Source organism: Montipora foliosa, chromosome 1, assembly GCF_036669935.1.
Source record: "Montipora foliosa isolate CH-2021 chromosome 1, ASM3666993v2, whole genome shotgun sequence".
NCBI classification, from domain to species: domain Eukaryota; kingdom Metazoa; phylum Cnidaria; class Anthozoa; order Scleractinia; family Acroporidae; genus Montipora; species Montipora foliosa.
In genome coordinates, this window is record NC_090869.1 from 61,765,239 (window position 1) to 61,777,738 (window position 12,500).

Consider the following 12,500-nt stretch of genomic DNA (forward strand, 5'->3'; position numbering starts at 1 on the left):
CATTAGTGGACAAGGAGCATGTTTTGCAGAAATGCACCAGAATAAAGACAAGTTCGAACGGGAGCCACGAGAAAACAAAAATGGCTGTGACGCACAACAAGGTTACGCTCAGCCGCTGCTCAAGTTTCATGTCCTTGCATCCTTTTGCGCTGTTTTTCCTGTTGATTTTTAATATGATGAATACATACCCGGAACAAGCAACTGCCAAAGACAATGTCAAGGACAGAATCACCACGGTGTAGAAGGCCTCCTTTATAATGCGCAAATAAAAAGCGACGCTCATGGCAGCGACACATGCGGAGAGAATCCACGTGGCAGCGATGCAACCGAAGTAGACGTTTCTTGAAATCATTCGAAATTTGAAGGGAATGGACACAGCGATCAGTCTCTCCACGGATACAATCGCCAGAGTGAAAACCGAAGCTAGCCCAGACAGAATATCTACCGAAGTGTAAACCATCGGCAGCACGAGGCCTGGAGTCCAAGCTTCAGAACCTACCACGTATGAAACAAAAAGCGGGACAGATACGGCTCCAACCATGAAATCAGCAATGGATAGGTTAATGAGAAAGTAGTGCGTGTGCTTTCGACGAGGCTTGGTTTTGATAAAAGCAGCGATGGATACCATGTTTGTGACTACAATGAGAACAGAGACAATACCATACGATGTCGCCCAGAGAGCAGTTTGCGACGCCTTACTTGATGAACCCGTAGAATTGGTCATCTTTATTCCTGCCATGAAGAAACAAAACAAGTTTCTTTATTGGTTTTCTGTAATTAGCTTTGCCCTGTCGGCGGGGTGGTGCCCAAATACACTGTGTACCGGTGGGCCGGGGAGAAAACCAGAAGAGATAACAACAAGCCCGGCTGTTCTTTGTTCATTGATTCAATAACTGATATCATTTATCTCAAATCAGAATATAAAACACAGGAAGATTTGGCTGAAAACAAATTTGTTGATTCCGGTTGAAAATCAAATGCATTTTAACATTGACAAGACAAATAGTGCATTATTTAGCGACTTGTTGAAAAGCATTCCTTAATTAGGTCAGTTGTCAATCAATCTACAAATCATCTTTGTATTATGAACAGTAAAGGCCCAGGCAAATGCTTCAACGTTTGCTTTGAACAGCATCCATGCAATTTTGTTGAACCAAGCTGTCATGACATCAAAGTTCAACCATATTTTAATTACTAAAGTACTGTCTACAGTGGCTGTGGCAGTGATCTCGCTGAAAAGCTTCAGAAGTTCCAAAATCGTGCAGCCCGTACTTTAATGTGTGCCATTTATAACTCTAATATCCGCGAAAAATTGTTCCGGGTACTGGGTTGGCGTAAACTCAAATATCAAAGATTGAAAACAACTGCTGTTATGACGTATAAATCTTTACATGGGATAACCCCTGAGTATCTAAGTTCTAGCCTAGAACTGGTTTGTTTCGAAACGACAAAACATCATTCGATCAATTAAGGAATACTGAAATAAATTGCCACCTCCGCAGCGCCGCACCAATTATTTGAAGATGAGTTTCTCTCACAGCGGAGCCAGGTTGTGGAACAGCCTATCCAGTGACCTTAGTGAACTTGGACCTTAACCTACGTCACCACAGTTTTGAATGAATTTTAACACGGCATCCTTCTAAAGCAGCTTTCAGAACGTACACGGTTAATAGTATTTTAGGTTACCATTACATCGATATTTAAATCGTTGCTGTCCTCCCTCCCCCCCCCCCCCCCTCCCCCGCCTTCCCCGTTTAAGCTGAATCGAAGTTGAATCGAAGTTGAATTATAAAAGCGTTAGACTTTGCTTCAACAACCATTCAACGTTTCTTTATATAGTTATTTTGTTCTTCGGAATGTTGAAAGACTTTTAAGCCATTTGCTGCCTCTTTCGACATTGTTGGGTATGCACTTGCTTACTAATCGGATTCTCATTGAATGACGTATCCATGTCCGTATCCATAGTAACAACCGCGGCTGCAGTCTGGGACTGAATTACCAGCCTCTCCTGAAGCCCTGTTGAATCCGGCAAATATCGATGATGTGTTGAAACCGTTCGCCCACCCCAGCAGCAAAATCGAACGGATGTTGAACCAAGTGTTATAGTCGTTTGCCCGGGCCTTAAGATATTTTTCCTTGCATTTCTAAGTTTTTAATTCTCTTGTTGTCTTGTGTCCACCAACGGGAATAATAGGGCCGTTTATACGACAGAAAATAAGCCGCGGCTTACATAAGACGCGAACACACCGTATAAATGGTACAAAATCTACGTTCACGGCTTTCTCAAGCCGCGACTTATCCTAGCCTGGGAGTTTATACTCGTATAAATAGTTCCATTCGAGTATTATGTACGCCGTGGCCAGAGTAAGCCGTGGCTTATTTTCTTTCTTATGACCTATTGTCATCTTAGCCTCTTGATGAATTTGAGACTGATTATAAAAAGGGATGGAAATTTCTTTATAGCACCTCTGGAGTACACATTTTCCACTACACTTCAACGTAGACCAATCTTGATAGCTCAGTTCACAGTCCATCAAATTCCCTCCGTAGCCTCCCACTTTTTTTAAAGGCAAACATCTTTTCTTCCCTGAATTTGAGTCTGATAAGTAAACGATAAGAATTTAGGTTTTCCTTTGCAACTGTAGTGTTTCGTTAGCCAATCCGTGAATCCTAATTTCATTAGTCAACTGAATCCCTCGTTGCTTTCCAAAATCCGACAACATGCCGTAGAGATAACGAATAGATTTTTAGCTTATTGAGAATAATGCATCTTTCATAAATCTTAAGTAAAGCTGGAAACTGAGCCACGTATATAGGTTTATCAGAAAATACTGTTAAATCCGGCCTCATCAGACACGTTTTATCGTCCGGAAAAAAGTCTATGTTTGACCGCAAGACATTTTGACAAGCTTTACAGGATTTACGATACCGGAAAGATAACCAAGAATATCCCTCTGACACGGAAACAGTTGTGACGTCCGCCTGAATGATAATAAATCCTAACAACTGCAAATAGTCAACTATTTAAATTGACAGAAGTGATAAGGAAATGAATAAAAAATGAAATTAATATTACAAAAGCGAATAGGTAACCAGAAGTCCAGCGAACAAAACAAAAACTGTAAATAAAAGTTGGAAAGGTCATCACAGTTAGTAAAGCAAGCTTCAACAGTTGTATAGGAAGCCCGAACAAATCAGGAACCCGTTGATAGCTCAGTTGATAAGCCCATTCAATCCTTGTGTGTTTGGTTTTTCTCCTTTTTTTTTTGGGGGGGGGGGGGGGGTTTTGCAATTTCTCAATTTCCTCATCTAACCGCGATGACCATATTTGTTTGCAACGTTCATTGCATTCTATTCCACTGGAGACAGACTAATGTCTCTAATTTCCGAGTCAGGATTTCGACTTGGATTTTCCACTTGGATTTTCGACTTGGACTTCGAATTGGATTTTCGAATTGGTCAGTGTAAAATGCAGCGGTTGAAATACCAATCGTTATCAGAAGAGAGACCGGTGGGGGGGGGGGGGACTTTCATATAAAAAGGTGAGGGATGGTCGTCAGAAATTTTAAATTATAACCCTAAAGAAGACCAACCCAGACTGTTTTTTGACCCCTAAAAGAGACTCTAAAAGTGCCCCTGTGATCAAAAATTCACTTGCTTTGTTTCTTCAGATTGTGAAAGTGTGTTTGCTCAACACCTGGCTAGCAAAATTTTGAGCTTTGATTTTTATCAAACGGCCGCTTACTTTGAGTGTAAGTTTTGGATTTCACGGTCCAACATTTCACGGTCCGAGTTCAAAACTGACCGACGCTGGACTTCAGAGGGTTGGATTCAGGGAAAGTGACGTCAAAGGCCCACTCACTTATAACTGCAGCACGCGAGTTTAAACGTGTGAAAGCCCACAACTCCCGTGCTTCATATTAATTCTGCGGCGTTCACATGCGTCGCAGTCTTAAACTAGTGAGCCTTTGAGGGAGGCATTTTCTCCTCGATCTATGGTCCATCTAATAGGAAACTTCCATTTAAAATAAACAGGTGTCTTTTTCAGTTAAATCAAGGCTTAGAACTTTGGTGGCTTAGTGTTTAGTTAACATAGTCTTGAAATCCAAAGAAAAAAAGATTTGATTTTCTGGTCACAGGGGCGCTTAAATGATGGCAAAGACATTATCATCCAATACTTTCACCTGCGTGAGGAAATATAAAAGTGTAAATATACACTTTCATACTTCTTCGCGCGCAACCAGAACACCGTAAGTGAGTCCAAAATCCGAAATTTACACCCCCTGAGCGAGACGACGAGCATCCCTCCCCTTTGTATATGGCATCCCCCCCCCCCCCCCGAACCCGGCATAGAGATCACAGCCATTAAGAAAACCCAATGCTTCGACTGTAATTCAAAGAATCGAATTCGTTAATAAATGATAAAGTGACTTTATATGATTTGTGGTTGATTTACACTCCCTTTCTTAGCGAGATGTGTTTATCACAAGAAAAATGCTTCCGTGAAGGAAATAACTGATCGCCGCTATTCAGGCTAGAATCGGAAGCATTTTCGTTCGACATTCGTCTTGGGATAATTACGATCGCGGTCACCAACCTTGACAAACTCGAACAAAATGAGTAGCTGCAGAATGAAACTCGTAAATTTGATTTTATCAAACGAGTCGAGCTAAAGAGAGAATTGCCACCGGGAAAAGATAAAATGGCTCAGTGACGTTTTAAGATTTAGTCCTCCGTCATAGCAAATTTTGCAGCTGCAGAATGAGTCGAGGCACGATCTTTGGAAGATTATATTTTTGGCAATATTTACCATTGGAGTTCACCGCAGCTCTCTCCAGGCCATAATTTTTCTCTGTCAGTTTTCTGGTTTTTCCTCAAGAAAAATGTTAGGACATGAAAATAACAATTTGCCGCGGTTAAATTGATAGTGTTTCGGTGACTTTGCATAAAATAACACTTACTGTCAACTGAAATAAACATAATAATATAATAACGGCATGGTGGCTTCGATTTTGTCATAGCCCCCTCGGGCCGACTTCCTGGTTTTATTTTTTAAAATCATTTTCATAGGTATTAATTTCTGATATGAAGGGAATTAAAAAACGCTAGATGATAATCAATGGAAAATTAAAGTTTCTATCGTTTTAGTGGTAACAAGGGTACAGAAAAGATCTGAGTGTTCCTTTATCAATCAGGTTTATTATTAATAACAGTATGTATTACTATTATTATTAAATGTGATTGTTACTTGTGCAAACATCACTATGACAGGCTCCAAATTTGTTATATTCTCCCTTCTGTGGCTCACAAAATAACAAGAATAAGGAGAATTTCTCTGAAACAAATCAAGGTCGACTTGTAATGAAGTTAAAGAAAATCGTCAGTTATTGGGTATGCCGATCGATACGATCTTATCCAAAAAAAAGCACGGTTTTATTTTGAAGAGATAAGTAAGTTTGTTGCCTCAAGCACATCACCTTCAAACCAAATATCGAAAACACGGAAGGGAAAGAGGATCTTTTAAATCAAAAAAAAAATATCATAAAATATTCTGATTATTGAAAAGCCATAAACCAGTTATAATTCAAAGCAGGCATATAAAGCCGGCGGGTAATTTTCAGAGTGGGAAAACGTAAGACGTTCAATAAAGTCACGACGACACATATTAAGACAGAGAAATCGCGAAATTTTCTTCGACACCCAAGCTATTGAAAATTGCGCAATTCACTTGAAAGTAATTTACACTCAATTCAAACGGTATTTAATCTCGCAAATGCAAAAAAAAAAGCTTTATGAAAAGACAGGATAATATTATAATGCTGACGGTAAAACATGATGACTGTTAGAATCACCAAAAGTGCAGGAATCTTGTGAAAATTAAATTCTCATGTTTATATTCTCAATGAAAACTGTACCGAAATCGTATAAAAAAATATCAGTCTCTGGATGTGATTAAAAAATACGCAGAAATAAATTAATTTACGATGCTTATTATCAGAAGCTTCCTCCCAAGTTGCAATCACTGTTTTCCATGTTTTCTGGTGTCGTAGCTACCCATGCAAATGATATACATTAAGTTAAATCAGAGTTTGCTGAATTCCACTTGAATATTATCAAATCCCTAATAGAACTAGAAGTAAGAGAAAGGAAATAATTCCGTTCGTATTTGTTCAATGCGCACTGACGGCTTCGGCTGTTTTTAAAATCAAAATCAGAGGTAGATTTTCGGAAGAATCAAGCGAATTATGACTGAAAGAGAGTAAAATTTAAGTTACACTATAAAGCCCTATAACTTTTACTTTGATTTTTTATTTGAAGACAGCCTACAAATGCACTGTTCTCAATTTTTCTACAATAAACGAGGCGTTGAGACGATTTTCTTTGAGAAGTTACATCTGCTAATAAAAAAAGGATATTTCACATGTGCTAATGGAAACTAATTTTCATAAATGCTAGCAGAACGCATGTTTTCTTTGTTATTCATTTCTAGAAGTGAATAAAAACACTATATCGTTAATGACTGTTCTGACACCTTCAAAGTAAATTGTGAAAATTGTCTTTACTTTCATTCCGAAGTGCGATTTTCTCAACGCCATCGTCCTCTTTTTCCTCTCGGTTAGCTTTTCCCTGCACTTCATATGGCATCTCTATACGACATTTTATTTTCCCTGAATTAAATTATTCATTACTTTGGTCAATGAATGAGTGAATGGGCGCTCGAATTTAAGATTTCGACATTCCAGCAAAAAATTCCTTTTCAACCCTTATTCTGAATAGGAAGGAAAACAACAAAACGCAATATTCTCTTCACAAACACTGCAGTCTCTGTGCACAGAAATAGTGTTTCAAAACAGGAAAATCTCTTGTTTGAGTTAAGCGCAACAAACAAACCGTACAATAGTTATTTGTGAAACACTTTTGCACAGAAGTTCTATTCGATACATTAATAAACTCCCATCAAGGACATCGAAATCAAATGGTTGCGCATACATACGTTCAAAATGGTCAAAGATCCTTGCCCAACACACGAATTTGTTTCTCACTTCTTTCAGCTAGAGTGCTTCACGTGATGTTGTTTGTGACTTCGTTGCATCGACAGACCCGGAACGAGAATAAATTCGGAGAGCAAAGCTGTTTCTTTTAAAATGCTAGTCATTAATTACCATGAATTGAAAAAAGCTCGACGTGTAAAATCCGGAACCACAAATCTGGATCGGACTTGAAGTTAAATTATACACGTGTTCTCTTAAACTAGCTCGCTATACTCACAAATCAAACAACATTTGAAACAGCTTTTAGCTCAGGAAAGAAGGTTTTCTCAAGCACAAGTTTTACAAGCCTTGAAATCAAAAGCTTTTGCATAAAAATAAAGGAACTTTTTAAGTTGGAGCCTTAGTTTTCTTATCAATAAAATATAATCATATTTAGCCAAATGGTGTCACAAACTGTGCGTTATGTGATTTCCGGGTATTTGTACTAATTTGCTTAGCTGAATCGATCACGTCCCTTATCTTTTGCTCATTTTCCTCTCTTGTTTTCTGTGTTTTGTTAAGACCAGTATCAAAGGCGTCCGACAGCGCTACAATCCAAACCTTTGACAATGGTTTATCACTGGCACCAATATAGCCTGAAAAGTATATTGATGTACCGCGAGATCTTACCTACTCCCTTCTCTGTGATTTCACAAAGCCAATTTGTTTCATAAACTTTTTAATTGTACCATACATAAAGGCATCAAAAATTGGCCTACGTTTTCGATTTCCGATTTTACTCAAATGCTATACGCTGACATTAGATTACACGCGATCTTCAATTTAAAACCTCATATATGTGGCGATAATTAATTGCTTGTGGTACGCAAAAAACTAAATAGGGGTTACTTTTTAAACAAAAAAAAGATGTTATCCGAATTATCAAACCAACAAAATTCCGTCGTCCAATACAGAAACGTTGGTGATGACAAGAACATAGATAGATAGATAGCTATTTGCTACGTGTATTGTAGATTAAAAGTACCTTAGTGAAGAAAATATATATATTACATGATTTTATAGGAATACCGGGATTGATCCGAATTTTCTGACGAAACATTTCCTGACGTAATACTAATAAAATTTAAGTCGTGGGTGTCAAATGACAACCCATGATCAGCTTCCGAAACGTTTTTATATAAATTCCAAGCACCCGCGCGATCTCCCAATTGTTTTCAACACTTAACAAAATTTTCAGGATTCACACTTCTGAGTCATGAATAGAAGCTAATTGCAACTCGTAACGCATGTCATAAAATTCTATTGTCCAAGCCATTAAGCCTTTAAGAATCCCAAAACCCATTTGTTTGCGGAAAGACTGGCATATCATTTTCTGCACGAAATTAGGAAAATTTGAGTCGTGAAAATTCGTTTATTCCTTGAATTTTGCTGATTGCATTCCGACTCACAAATAAGATGTAACAAAGGCTTGGGTCAGCAAACGGGGAAAGGAACGATGGCTTTTTAGATTCTAGAAGTAAACGAGTCAGGTCAGTTTCACTCATTGCTGATGAAGTTTTAACGGTTTTCGGTGTTAATCGTTTTACTTACCTGGTCGTGTGAGAATGATGACACGTGCGTCATATTTTAGGAAAAGAAAATCACAGATAGCAAAGCGAATTGATTAGTGGGTGCTTCCTCGAATATCGGGGAGAACGCCACAGATCAATAGGTTTAATTAACTAATAATAAAGATGGAAAAATTCCTCCATTTTCTTTGACTAGGAGAAATGCAGTTTCCAGGTCACATTATACAGAAGATTGTACTTTGTTTGAACCCAGGAGTCACATCATAACTCAGAGAACTGTTCGATCGTCCGGTGAATGTAGTCCTGTTTAGGATGACGGTGAATGCATGAAGTTAATTTTGGACAAACGGAAGCCATCTTCAGAGTCAAGTGATACAGAAGAGAGGTCATTCAATGTGGAAAAGAGCCGGGTCATTCAGTCTAAAAAGTAGCAACAAACCGAGCGTTGATTGTCACTCGTCATAAGGCTGTTATGTTTTCCTCGTTTTTGATGTCTGCTGTATTACTTCCCGGTTTTTTTACTCTTTCAGACACTGGACCTCATAGGCTAAATTTGCACAAATACGTCAGCAATGTGAAAATTAGTTAACCAAACAGCTGGGCTAAAACAATCAATGCTTTTAGACAAGGATATCCATACTCAAGAGTTTGATGACCCGGAATCTTTAACGCGAAATTTGTGTATTTTTATCCCAAGAAAGCTTAACGCAAGTTTAACTTATTTTTGTACACGGGCAATTTCTTGCTAATTTTTTTCGTCTGAGCCAACATCGGCCCCAACGTTGTTCCTAAAGGATAAATAAAAATGGCGGCACACACCTTGCAAATTCCTTTTGATTTATCAGGAATCAACGACCTCCGGTTAGGGGGTATTTACATGAGATCGGGACGAACTCAGACCGGTATGAGTTCGGCGTATCGGACTCCATACATTTCTCTTTTTTTGCGTTTACTATACAGTGAGACAACTCTGACTTCGTCTCGGTTGCTGGACCGGTGTGAGTTCGTACTGTTCTCATGTAAGTGACAACAAATCTCAGACCGGGTCCAGAAATTTCAAGCTTGTATACTTTTGGGTCAGCGACATATTTATTTGGCAAAACATATCATTTCGTACCGAAACCAGGAACCAAGCATTTCGTCCCGGTTTCATGTAAAGGGCAGCAATAAAAACCCAATCATACTGGTCTGAGTTTGTCCCAGAGGTACGAGTTGTCGTTGCAGTTAATGCTCAACACATTTTTTGGTGGTGTAGCATTTGTTGGAGGTGTTGGCCAGAGGCTTACACCTACGTCATGCGCAGGTTAAGTTAAGTGTCTTCCCGGCTCCTGCCATTTTGTCTTTTGACTTCAGAATCTGTTGAAAAAAAGTCAAAGATAAAGAGTAGTGTTTTTTCATGTGTGACTCAATTCAACAAAAAGGATTTGTAAAAAGTACATTGCAGTTCCTGAATTAATCCAAGGACCCGCAAGTTATTAGAAATTTTTGGTACATTCTTGGCAGTAAACGATTCTTTTCTATCGATCTTAAGCAGATGACACACGGTTCAACATCTTGCAACACTTGTTCAAATGTTGAACCGCGTATCACCGGCTTTAGATCAAAATCAGTGTATTATTAGGATACTTTCTATATTGGTAAAACAATGACCCGTGACCTGTGTCCTGTGACCTGTGAGAGAACTGGTGAGGACTCACAAAATTAAAGCTAGACTGTGAATAAAATTAAAACTGGACTGTGATCCTACTGGGCCATCGTACACGTTGTTGCAGTTTCTGGATAAATTTAAAGAGAGACACGTCAGAACGGGATCGTAGAAATTCAGTGAACGTCTGCTCGTTGATCACTTTTTCGTGGAGTGTGGTTAGCGAAGGGGGTGTGGGGCACAGGCTTGACATGTTGGCGAGTGCACTCTTCGTTTCCCAGGATCGTAGGGAAACCGGTAAGGGTCACACGTTGTTGCTACCAAGTTGTCGCGTTAAACCTAAGGGAGGGGGGGGGGGGGGTGGGAATGTCTTGTGCTAGTCTTTGAGGGAGTAACTTAGTAGCGACAACGCGACCCTTTTCGGCTTCCGTAGGGTCGATTCCTGGGCTTCATCGGCGTCAAATGTGGGTTGATTTTGTTGCCTGGTTTGTACACCGTTTGCTACAGATTTTTCTGTGCGGGACACTCCGATTTTTCCCTTATACAAAAAAAATTGAACTTACCTGCTTTCATTTATTTCTTTTTCAGTTTCCTTAATGGTTAAGCGCTTTTACTTTGCTCAACCGGTTAAGCACCGGGCTGCCATGCGGGAGGTCGTGAGTTCGACTCACATGGTAATAACTGAGTCGACGTGGTAATAACTGAGGAGAAAGTGCTGCCTTTGTAATGACATCTTCAAATGGTTAGCAGGGTTGTCATTAAGTTTTGAAGCAGGTGCAGCGCTCAAGATTTCACCCGTAAAATGTAAATACATGACCAAAAGGTATGTAAACGAAGGCCCGAACGTTGGAAATTAAATTCCCAGCACTACTTTACTTACTTACTTATCCTCTTCTTCCCTGGTAGGAAATAGGCCGCGACTCGGCGACGCCACTTCTGGCGGTCCTTAGCAAGTTTAATCGCTTCGCCCCAGCTCAAGCCCATCTCTTTAAGTTCCGTCTCGGTTGTCCTTCGCCACGGTGTGTTGGGCCGTCCGGGCTTACGCTTACCAACAGGGGTCCACTGCAACGCTGTTTTGGGGATCCATCCCTGTTCCATCCTTAGAACGTGACCAAGCCATCTAAGTCGGCGGTGTTTGACCTCTAGCAAGATGTTTTTGCAACCGGTTTTCTGGTAGAGGACTTCGTTTGACACCTTTTGGGGCCAGAAGATGCGGCATATCTTCCGAAGACATCCATTATGGAAGGCACTGATCTTGTTCATGTCCGATTTCACAACACGCCAGCACTCCGACCCATAGAGTAGGACAGATTTAACATTCCTGTTGTATAGTCTCAGCTTGGTCTTAAGGCTGCACTGCTTGGATTTCCAAATGGATTGGAGTCGTGCAAAGGCCCCTCGCGCCTTGCCTAGCCTCGACTGGATATTGCTCATTGCGCCATTATCCTTGCTGATTAAACTGCCCAGATAAGTTAAGTCCTCCACAGGATCCAGCACTTTGTTTTTGACAGTTATGGGTGTAGGGTTGACTGAGTTGATTGACATGACTTTGGTCTTCATTGTATTGATGTTTAGTCCGGTTTGGCTGGAGAACTTATCTAGTCGATCCGTCTTCACCTGAAGATGGTCACTCCTGGAAGACAAAAGTGCCAGGTCATCAGCAGTCTAGATCCTCAAGGTGGGAGAAAAGCGTCCACTGGATACCTCTTGCCTTGTCTGATGTGGTTTGTCGCATTACCCAGTCGATGGTAATTAGAAAGAGCATAGGGGAAAGGATGCAGCCTTGACGTACTCCAGATTTGACTGGGAATGGTTCAGATGTTTGGCTACCGATGATGACGCTGCACTCGAAGTTCCTACAGAAAAGATTGATCAGCGTAATGATCTTGTCCGGGATCCCGTATGACTCTAAGATCTTCCATAGAGTCTCCCTGTGTATACTGTCAAAAGCTTTTCTAAAGTCTACAAAGTTAATGAGCAGGGGGGCGTTCCATTCCAGGCACTGCTCAATGATGTTTCTCAGTGCAAAGATCTGGTCGATGCATCCTCTACCCTTGCGAAAGCCGGCTTGTTCCTGCCTGAGCCTGCTGTCGATGACTGAATCAAACCGCTGAAGGAGTACCCTACAGTACATCTCTGAGGTGCAAATTGTATAATTTCTCAATCAAAAAGTGATGAAAATAAAACAGGGAAAAAAGATAAACTTCACAATGAATGAAGATGTTTACTAATCATGAGGAAATGGTCAGCGGAATCCCATTTATATCAAGAACGGTGCATTGATAATCATTTTGT

At 40.1% G+C, this 12,500-nt stretch overlaps 2 protein-coding genes across 3 annotated transcripts in view; one reads left to right on the forward strand and one right to left on the reverse strand.

The window, feature by feature from the left end:
- LOC137979921 (visual pigment-like receptor peropsin) overlaps positions 1–7,152 on the reverse strand; it is a 9,177-nt gene extending 2,025 nt beyond the window's left edge. Inside the window, exons 1-2 of one of the 2 annotated variants that reach the window (XM_068827243.1) lie at positions 7,044–7,152; positions 1–732 (exon numbers count right to left, since the gene is read on the reverse strand). The exon at positions 1–732 is cut by the window's left edge and continues 2,025 nt beyond it. In XM_068827243.1, coding sequence (XP_068683344.1) covers positions 1–724 — 724 coding nt within the window. In that variant the 5' untranslated portion in view covers positions 725–732; positions 7,044–7,152. Of the gene's footprint in view, positions 733–6,994 lie in introns of both variants that reach the window. The other variant, XM_068827235.1, reaches the window with a different exon arrangement.
- The window catches only part of LOC137979934 (adenosine receptor A2a-like), a 39,398-nt gene extending 28,132 nt beyond the window's left edge, over positions 1–11,266 (forward strand). The window contains exon 3 of the transcript XR_011118421.1: positions 10,794–11,266. The gene's annotated coding sequence lies outside the window, so the exon portion shown is untranslated. The remainder of the gene's footprint in view (positions 1–10,793) is intronic.
- Positions 11,267–12,500: the final 1,234 nt, after the last annotated feature.